This window comes from Corvus kubaryi, unplaced genomic scaffold, assembly GCF_017639235.1.
Source record: "Corvus kubaryi isolate FWS band 111438036 unplaced genomic scaffold, C.kubaryi_AGA036_p1.0 split1-37173, whole genome shotgun sequence".
NCBI lineage: Eukaryota > Metazoa > Chordata > Aves > Passeriformes > Corvidae > Corvus > Corvus kubaryi.
The window spans coordinates 496812-507530 of record NW_024582074.1 but is presented as its reverse complement, the minus strand read 5'-3'; the positions used below and the strand labels follow the sequence as shown (position 1 = coordinate 507530).

Below are 10719 nucleotides of genomic sequence, written 5' to 3'. Positions count from 1 at the left end.
ACAAATGCCCTTCTTGACTCTTTGCTACCAACTATAATACTGAGGCCACCCGTGCTTCTGTGGGTGCATGCGGGACCGCATGGAGTCGGGCAGGGACAGTATTATGGATGTTCCCTTGTGGATGGATGGATGGATGGATGGATGTACCTGTGGATGGATGGATGGATGGATGGATGGATGGATGGATGGATGGACGGACGTTCCTGTGGATGGATAGATGGAGGGATGGAGGGATGGATGGATGGATGGATGGATGGATGGATGGATGGATGGATGGATGGACAGACGTTCCTGTGGATGGATAGATGGAGGGATGGATGGATGGATGGATGGATGGATGGATGGATGGATGGATGCTCCCCTTGGTGGGCGAGTGTGTGAATGTTCCTATGTATAAATGGCTGGCTCTGCCCATGGATGGATGGATGAGTGGACAGGTGGCTGGATAGATCTTCCTGGGTGGGTGTCCCTGTGCGTGGATGGACAGATCCTGGCAGGCAGGGAGTGGATGGACATTTGGGTGGACAGGGGTGGGTGGGCAACGGGATGTGCCCAGGGTGGGGAAATGAAACAGCTGATGGAGGGGGTGTGGGTGGATAGACAGATGGACATTCCTCAGTGTGGCAGTGCCCAAAAGGGGGGTGTGGGCCCCCCACCAAGAGTGGCTGGGTCTGGGTGGGCAGTGGCTGAATGGGTGCGAGGCTGTGCCATGATGGGGGAATGGGCACTGCAGCTCCTGACAGGGGGGTCTTTGTCCCAGTTGTCACCACATCCTCCTCCTCCTCCCTGTCCTCCTCCTCCTCCCTCTCCCCCAGGACCCTGCTGTGGGTCCCAGCCCGGCCCCAGCTCCCTGGGATCCAGGGCTGTGAAGGCAGCGAGTGGCAGCCAGGGATGAGGACACCTTGGGGTGGCACTGAGGGCCTGCAGGACAGACGGTGACATGGGGGGGTCTGGAAGCAGGTGGATGGGAGCAGCACTGGGGGAGGGGGGGATTTCTTCTTCCTCCTCTTTCTCCCCTTTTTTCTCCTCCTCCTCCTCCCTCTCCCTGTGTTCTTGGCCACCTGCCCCAGATCTGGCCCCACTTAGGGCTGTCCCCTGCAGCACGGTGGTGGCCGTGCCTGGGAGGACTGACAGCGTGGGGGGGCCCAGGGGCGACCTCTGCTCCAGACACCCCTTCCCTGCGGTGCTGGGGGGCCCAAGCTGCTGTCCCCAGGGTCCCTCTGTGGGGACAGGGTACTGGGACCCCACCATGGCATGTGGATGCAGGCAGTGTCCCCAGGATTGTGCCCTCCACTCCAAAGCCACCTCCGGAATGGGTTGGGGGGCCATGAGGGTGTTTGGGTGGATGGGGTTCAGGACTGTGGGTGGGGAGAAATTAGGGGGCCTGGGACTGGGTTTGGGGGGATGATCATGGGGAGATTTGGGGGTTGTGGACCATGGGTGGGTTTGGAGGGTTGTGTGTTGGGGGGATCTGGTGTGTGGTCATGGAGGATTTTGGGGGTCTGGTTTGAGAAAAATGAATTCACAAGCTGAATTTTCAGCAGCATAATATTGAACATTTATTAGTAGAACAAAGGCATATCATAGCGCTGGGGCGCTTAGCAATATTGCCAGAGGCGCGCCTCCATTCATTTTACTGTGAACTTAAGTACTCTTGTAAACAGTTACATATTCATTAAGCCCAGAAAGTAATTTGCACTTCACTCAACTTTCCCCCCTCTCCGGTCCCTGCCCCCTTCCACTAGCATGATGCTGACTTCATCCTCTGGATCGGTACAGAGTTGAGGCATCCCCCCTCCAGTGCCTCCTCACTCTCCAACCTAATTTATAGCTGACAGTTTCCTTGGGAGGTGTGAGTTTTGATGAGATAACAGTCTTCCTGGGATGCATGAGGTTTATCTTCTTTGTTTCTTTAAGATGTCCTGGCTTCTGGCTCTGTAGTTTCTCAACTTAAAAGACATTTTTTTCCATGTGTTTATTACTACATTTCCCAACATATTACAACTATTTCAAAGTTACAATTTACCTTAATCTTGTTCCTACTTAACTATATTTTATTTTAACACTATTTCTACGTAGTACTTCATTACTTATAAATGTTAAAATCATATATGCGAAAGACAACATTTATCATTCACTCATTTATCACAGGTTCAAGACCATGGATGGGTTTGTGGGATCGTACCTCAGGGTTATGGGCGGGACTGGGGGTCTGAGGCTCACCCAGAGTGATGATGGGGCCCTGCATCCCTCACTGTTTTGGAGGGAGGTACGACAGCAAGGTCTCCCACAGGAGGCGATACCCCACAGTGGGGTATCCTCAGGCTGACCCCCCTTTCCTCGGCAGAGGCTCACACCTTCCTCATCCTGTGGGACACCAGGCACCTCAGCTCAGCCCTGTGCCGGCCCCACCTGCACGCCACAGCCTTCTCAGGTGGGTCTCTCTCCAAACCTGCTGAGGTGGGCACAGAGGTCTGGGTCCCCCCCACCCCACAGCCTGTGCCCCCCAATTTTCCCCGCAGGGTGCCTGAACTGCAGCCGTGTCAGGGAGCTGACAGACAGCCCGGCTCGCCACCCTCAAGGTGCAGGCAAGTTCCAATCTGGGGTTTGGCCACCTCCCCCTGCACCCCCTGAGGGGCACCAGAGCCCTGGGGGAGGGTCACCCTGTGCCCCCTGCTGTTGAGAGTCTTTCTGAAGAATGGCTAAAAAGCAAAGGTCATGATGACATAGCGGGCTTAGTAAAGATGCAGACTTGGCAAGGACACTAAATCCTTGAGCAAGGAGTTGTACAAATGACAGGATGTGAGTCCAGATAAGTTAGCTGAAAGAAACCATATGGAAGAGAAAAGATAAGACCACAGTGATCTCATGGAATAGCTCCCACCAATAAGGAGCTCAGCTTTTGCAATATGTATGAGCTAATTAGTAGTACTATAAGTATGTGTAGATTATTACAATAAACGAGACTTGCTGACCACAATGCCGTGAGTGCTTGTCTCCCGCGACTCCACCCGACATCCGGCGCCCGAACAGGAGAAGTTGCCCTTATGCGACGGGGAGTTGCATTGGGTTCGGGTCCTGCAGCTAGAAGGACGGCGAAAGAGGTTGCGTACGGCTAAACGCAGCACCCAGCCGCGTCGTGCCTATCACCTCCGCACCCGAGCGACCGCACAGGCGGGCTCGCCAATACGTGCTGCCAAAGCCTGGAGAGCTAGCAACGGTACCGTAAGTATGGAAAGGCAAGCAGCACAGGAACTTTTTAAAACTTTTTTGCTTAAGCGTAATTTTAAAGGAATTGATCTTGAGAAAGACCTCCCCGTTCTTTTAACGCATGCGCGCTCTTATAGTTTTTTCACTGACCCCCACTCCATTCATGAATTAAGTCAGTGGCGCGCGTATGGTGATAAACTTTGGGATCTTGTCTTAGATGACGATAAGCCAGCTAAAAAGATTTCTAAACTATGGAGAGTTGTCCACAATGAACTTTTAATGGTACAGGCAGAGAAAAAAGCGGCAGAAAAAATTAAGATTGCTCAGGATCGGAACCGTCATTACGGCGATCACAGTGCCTCTGTTTTCTCTGGCCCACCTAATCCCCCCACCTTTGCTACAGTTCAAATCCCGCCTGAGGCTCTTGCCTCTGAGTCGCCTTCCGCGCCTCCCCTCCCCCCACCTCCTACTCCTCCTACGCCTTCCTTGCTGCAGCCTGCTCTGCCGCGGCCCCCCCCGCCGCTCGAGCCGGCCCGGGAGCCGCCGCAGCCTGCTCCTCCACCGCCCTTGCCTCACCTGTCTCCGCCGGACTGTTCTCGTTCGCGAAACCCCTTTGTTAGCCCTGAGCCTGTCCCTGGGGCAGAGTCTGACCTCGCGGAGGCCATGGCTAGGGGACATAGAGAACTCTGGGCTGCAGTTGCTCGTGATGGCTTACAAAAGGGTGATTCTGACATGCTAGCGGCTGCGCAAGACAGCATGGCGTTCCCTGTTTTATTTGTCCCGAATCCACAAGGGGGCGGCAATGTTGCGCAGGTGACTAACCTTGATTGGAAGCTGTTAGCGCAGCTAAGAGCAACGGTGGGGAATTACGGTGTCACCAGTGAACCAGTTAAACAGATGCTTGATTATATTTTTAACGCTTTTACCCTTCTTCCTGCTGACATTAAAGGCATTACTAAGCTTATGTATACCCCGCATCAGCGACTGCTTTTTGAAGCTCGCTGGAGGGAGGAAGCCGCTATTACTGCTGCTGTCCCCAGGCCAGCGGCAGATCCCTTGACAGGTGTTACAGTAGCTGAGCTCATGGGTGAAGGGGATCACATGAGAGTAGAAGCCCAAGCGGCACTAGGACCTGCCAAGCTACGGGAAGCTATGGCAGTTGCTAAGAAAGCAATGGATAAGGTCCGAGCCCCAGGTGGAATCCCGATGTATATGAGCATCAAACAAGGCAGAGAGGAGTCTCTAGGCTCTTTTGTTGACAAAGTTATGGAAGCCATTTCAAAAGCTGGGGTTCAAGAGCATATGCATGACCCGTTGCTTAAACAATGCCTTTTACAAAATGGCAATCAAGCCACCCGTGCCCTTATTACTTCCACCCCAGGGGATTGGACTGTCCAGCAACTTTTAGAAAAAGCTGCGACCATGCCCACTGGCTCGCAACTATTGTTAGCACAAGCCTTAGAAAAATTAGGTGAAGGGCTTAAAGAACAGGCTATCAGCTCTCAAAATCAGGTTATGGCAGCCCTTGCTCCTCTCCAAGCGGCAGCAGCACGTCCCCGCCCAGCTCCAGGTGGCCCATGAAGTGTTATCGCTGTGGGACACCCGGTCACACTCGTCGTGAATGCACAGCCGCAGGAATTTGGTGCAACAAGTGTCAATCCAATACGCACAACTCGAATGCATGCCGTAATAGCAATAAGAAACAGGGAAACCTCCGACCCAGCGCGAACAGCGGCCGCGTGACGACACAAGTAGCAGCTCCAGCACCTCCACCTGTCCCCGCCCAGCAACAAGTGGAAGCCTCGGCCTGGACCTGGCAGCCTCAGTAGATACCGAGTTGTTAACATCAGAAATCCATCGCATCCCCACTGGTGTCATCGGACCTGTGTGCATTAATGGCCAAGCTATGGGAGGACTTATCGTAGGTCGTTCATCCGCAATTACAATGGGACTCCTAGTAGAGACTGGTCTTGTTGATGCTGACTCCACTGGAGAAATTTTTATTTTAGCGCATACCGATTATCCTCCCGTTAAGATCCCAGCAGGACAAAAGTTAGCACAACTAGTACCATTACCACATCTGGCTTCAAGTATTCCGCCTGCTTGTAATGCACCCAGATGCCAGCCAAGTCCTGGCTCTACTGGATCTCTGACCTTACTCACTATTGATCTCACCTCCCACCCACGAAAACGTTGTCTCCTGCTGTATCAGGCAGAATCCATCGCCTTGGAAGCCCTTCTTGACACAGGAGCTGACTCTAGTGTCATCGACCCTGGAAAATGGCCTTCCAATTGGCCCATGTTGCCCGCTACAACTGCAGTCACAGGCATCGGAGGCATGAGACTTGCCCAAAAGTCTCCTCTGGTCCACATTGAAGTTGATGGCAAACAAGTGCCGGCTACAGTTTCCATCATGCCCCTACCGACAACTGTGGACTGTTTGCTGGGCAGAGATGTCTTAGCTCAATTAGGCCTCGTGCTGACCAATGACCACCATTTACTCTAGGGGCCATTGCTTGGACATTCCCGTTGCCGCTGACATGGACCACTAACGAGCCTGCGGTGGTTAAGCAATGGCCCTTAAACGGGAAAATTTAGAACAAGCCCATGCCTTAGTAACCGAACAACTCCAACAGGGCCACCTAAAACCATCCGTCAGTCCTTGGAATACTCCTATTTTTGTCATACACAAGAAGTCTGGTGCGTTTCGCCTTTTACATGATCTTCGTGCAGTAAATCAACAGATGGAATCTATGGGGGCGCTACAACCTGGTCTCCCCAATCCGGCTATGTTGCCCCAAAATTGGCCTCTTTTAATTATAGATCTCAAGGACTGCTTTTTTACTATTCCATTGCATCCAGATGACACCAAGCGCTTCGCCTTTACCTTACCTGCCCTGAATAAAGGAGAACCAGCCAGGCGATTTGAATGGACTGTATTGCCACAAGGGATGAAAAACTCACCTACTTTGTGCCAACTGTATGTTGATGCTGCCTTACAACCCTTACGGAGACAGATGCCTGATGCCATTATTTATCACTACATGGATGACATTCTCTTTGCTCAAAGGGATCCTTTCACCCCTGCCCAGATGCAAATTATTGTTGCCTCCTTGGCTGCTTGGTCCCTTGTTGTGGCACCCAACAAAATACAAGTTTCTGCTCCATGGAAATATCTAGGATGGACTGTTACCGCTCAGAGAATAAAACCTCAGAAGTTACATATTCAAGCATCTATTTCAAACCTAAATGAGGCCCAGAAACTTCTAGGAGACCTGCAATGGCTTAAACCTGTTACAGGAATTCCCAACATGCTATTGGAACAGCTACGTCCTTTGCTAAAGGGCACAGACCCATGTACTCCTGTGACGCTTACGCCGCAACAGTCTAAAGTCTTGCAGCAAATTACATCCTGCATCTCCAGAGGCTTTGTCGACCGTCTAGACCCCGACACCCCCCTATCCTTAACTGTCTGGAACAGTGGAGAACATCTCTTAGGAGCCATTACACAGCAAAAGAAAACGGGGGACATCTCCGTTCTAGAATGGATCTCGCCCCCCTTGCAGCAAAGAAAAACAGTCACTCCAAAGATTGAAAATTTGGCAACTCTTTTAAAGAAAGGACGTCTACGCACCTGGGAAATTAGTGGCCTTGAACCTGCAGTTATCAACCTCCCCATGGAAAAACCTACTTTGGACTGGTACCTACTCAACTCCTCACGACTCACTGAAGCATTGCTCTCTTCTGGAGCAGAAGTTCGCACCGGCCCATTAGCTCCAAAATCACTTAACTGGTTGGGAAGCTGGACCTGGATATCCAAACCGCTGCAACACCAAGGGCCTACCCCTGATGCCTTGACAGTTTTTACTGATGCCGGACGCAGAACCAGGACAGCTGCTGTTGTTTGGCACTATAATCAACAATGGTGCCACCATAAGATCGCAGCTACCCCCACTGATACATTACAAACCTTAGAACTTGTAGCAGTACTGTGGGCTGCCCTTCATTTTTCGGAACCCCTCAATGTCGTTTCAGACTCTCTTTATGTTGTGGGAATTGTTTCTAGAATCGAGGACGCTGTCATCAAGGAAGTAAAAAACCAGCGACTTTTTGATCTGTTATTACAGCTAAAATGTGCGCTGCGGAACAGATCTCACCCTTATGCAATTCTCCATATACGCAGCCATAAGTGGCAAGAAGGCTTAGGAGAGGGCAATGAGAGAGCAGATCAGATCGTATCACTCAGTCAGAATGTTCCCAAAAATACTAGGGCTCGAGAAAGTCACAGTATGTTTCATCAAAATGCAAAAGGATTAGTAAGAGATTTCCATATCCCCTTACGTGACGCACGCGCCATAATAAAAGCATGTCCGTTATGTAGTTTTCACAATACTGGGGTCGGTTTAGGCATAGGAGTCAATCCTCGAGGACTTAAAGCCAATGAAATATGGCAAATGGACGTTACACATGTCCCCAGTTTTGGGCGCTTGAAGTATGTTCATGTGTCAATTGACACATACAGTCATTTCATATGGGCTACGGCTCAGACAGGAGAACAAGCGAGACATGTCGAACGTCATTTGAATAGCTGTATAGCAGTTATGGGAGTCCCTTTAATAATCAAAACTGATAATGGCCCTGCTTATAGCAGTGCACGCTTTGACAGATATATGCAAAATTGGAATATTACTCACAAAACAGGCATTCCCCACTCGCCCACAGGTCAGGCTATTGTAGAGAGGGCACATGGCACCCTCAAAACATACTTGCAAAAATATCCTGATTTGTCCAACCCGCATTACAAATTACAGAAATGCCTTTTTGTCCTAAATCACCTTTGTGTGTTTGGTGAAAAAGAAGTGCCTCCTGCCATTGTTCATTTTACCTATCCTCAACCCCCGACGCCCATGCCTTGGGTGCACTACAAAGACCCCAAGACAGGACTTTGGCAAGATCCTGTAAAAACCTTGTACTGGGGAAGAGGTTATCGATGTGTGTCCACTCCGACAGGTCCCCTATGGGTTCCGGCTAAATGGACTAAGCCTGTTGTCACTGATGAGCAACCCACAACAGAGGAAGGCGAGAAGAGTACAGAGGAAGATCTCACAAATCCTGCAGGAAGTTGAGCAACGGTTTCGCGTTACCTTCCTTGTGGACTCCGAACAGGAGATAGAGGATTATCTCCTCCCACATTTGCAGAGACATTTTTTACGCTTTTGCCAATCTGCTTGCTTTGCATGTAATTGTAGTGATCATAAGGCGTGGGTAAGATTGCTTTGCGGAGGTTGTAATTTACAGTGGTGGGTCCACCAGCGACATCTATCAGAAGGGTTTTGGTGTCAGTCTTGCAGTTTTCACTGGCACCGTGAGACGGCTCAAGGAGCATTAGTACAACTCACAGGCAAAAATATCATTGACAGTTTGCAATTAGTTGAAAATCTTGAAGATCTGAGACTAAGAGAATTAGCGTGGTCAGTACAGCATTTAGCAAAAAAGATCTTAGCAGATAGTTACTCTGTAGTTTTGCAATCCTCCTGCCAACTAAACATCGGGGTCCCCATTCAGTGGCAAGTTGAACCAAGAAAGTGGGATCATGTTTGCCGGCGGTTTAAGCATCGTGCTGCTAATCGCAGGCTCAGTAATGGGTCACAACCTTCCCTACCCTCCTAAGGTGTTTGACCCTAGAGATAATATCTGGGTCTCCTTGGCTCGCGAATTAAACACCACAACATTCTGTGCCTCCTTAGCCACACCCAGTACTCCATTTTTGACATGCTTAGTTGGAGTACCTTTAACAGAAAATACATGGCGCAACTTTGTAGTCGAGACCCAGAAGCAGTTCAAACCTATTTGGCCGTTGAATTCCACAAAAAATATTATTCATGGCCTACTAGACTATGATATCTGGGATGATAGACTCCCGGTGGGCCCTGAGCCACAAGAAATAGAACTAGTTGATTCCCTTAACGCTACAGCCTGTATCTATATTAATAGTTCACGCAATTTATGCCAAGAGGGCAACCTTAGGGGCTGTCAAATGAATACATCCAACCCCACCTTGATTAATCCTGTTGGCAATGCTTCACAGTGGGACTTAGAATGGTGCAACATTACCGTGAGAAATCGATCTCTTGCAGCCCCTGGAACGTTTTTCCCTTGAAAGTTACCCAGAGGGTTTTTCCTAATTTGTGGGAATCGTGCCTGGTCAGGTATCCCATCCAAGCCTGTAGGCGGGCCCTGTACCTTTGGCCAACTGAGTCTTGCACTTCCACAGCACCATCCTAATGCTACACACCGAATACGATGGAAGAGGTCTTTAGCAGAAACTATAACATCTGAATGTGAGGATGACCTCACGTTATGGAGCAAATTAGAAGTGCTTTTTACCTCCCTTTTTGTTCCTGGTGCAGCTGCGGCACGAGCCCATCGTCACTTAGAAAAACTGACATGTTGAGTAGTTAAACAAGCAAACGGTACCAGCCGAGTGTTGTCTGAACTTGCAGAAGACCTGAGTTCAGTCCAGCACGCCCTGCTTCAAAATAGAGCAGCTATAGATTTTTTACTCTTAGCCCACGGCCATGGCTGTGAAGACTTTGAAGGAATGTGCTGCATGGATCTTGAGGATCATTCTAAGTCCATCCACGCCGAAATTAAGAATTTGATCGAACACTCCCAAAAAATAAAGAAAGACTCCGGATTTTTCAGATTAGAAGGACTTACAGAGTGGATGGGCTTAGAAGGATGGATGAAAAGTGTGATCAAATCTTTAATGCTATTGCTAATTATTGTCTTGCTTGGTTTACTTATGCTTAGCTGTATAATGTCATGTGTAAAAAATTTAATTTTGAAGTCAGTCAATATGACTATTGCAAAAAGAAAACGGGGGAAGTGTTGAGAGTCTTTCTGAAGAATGGCTAAAAAGCAAAGGTCATGATGACATAGCGGGCTTAGTAAAGATGCAGACTTGGCAAGGACACTAAATCCTTGAGCAAGGAGTTGTACAAATGACAGGATGTGAGTCCAGATAAGTAAGCTGAAAGAAACCATATGGAAGAGAAAAGATAAGACCACAGTGATCTCATGGAATAGCTCCCACCAATAAGGAGCTCAGCTTTTGCAATATGTATGAGCTAATTAGTAGTACTATAAGTATGTGTAGATTATTACAATAAACGAGACTTGCTGACCACAATGCCGTGAGTGCTTGTCTCCCGCGACTCCACCCGACACCCTGCTGTCACCCCACCCTCCCGTGTCTTTGCCAGGTGGCCCGGCTGGCGGTGGCTGAGCCCCTCACCCCAGCAGCACCCAAAGGCAGCACCCTGGGCAGGAGGCCTGAGGGGCAGCTCTGGGGGTCCCCGGCCACCCCAGGGATGACAGTAAGGCAGGGTTACAGTGGCCACCCAGGACCACCTGCCCGGGATGGAGGCAGGGGGCTCCCCAGAGAGAAGGGGTTACCCGGGTCCCCCGGCCCCCCGGGTCCCCCTGTCCCTGTGGGGCCAGTGATTC

The 10719-nt window shown here is 50.0% G+C and overlaps 1 protein-coding gene across 1 annotated transcript; it reads left to right on the top strand.

Moving 5' to 3' along the window:
• The first annotated feature begins 3489 nt into the window (after window positions 1–3489).
• LOC121676868 (protein diaphanous homolog 2-like) lies at window positions 3490–10402 on the top strand. The gene is made up of 2 exons (XM_042053886.1): window positions 3490–6190; window positions 8221–10402. Exon 1 carries the CDS (start codon window positions 3490–3492, stop codon window positions 4789–4791), a length of 1302 nt encoding a protein of 433 aa, XP_041909820.1. The 3' UTR covers window positions 4792–6190; window positions 8221–10402.
• The last annotated feature ends 317 nt before the right edge of the window (window positions 10403–10719 follow it).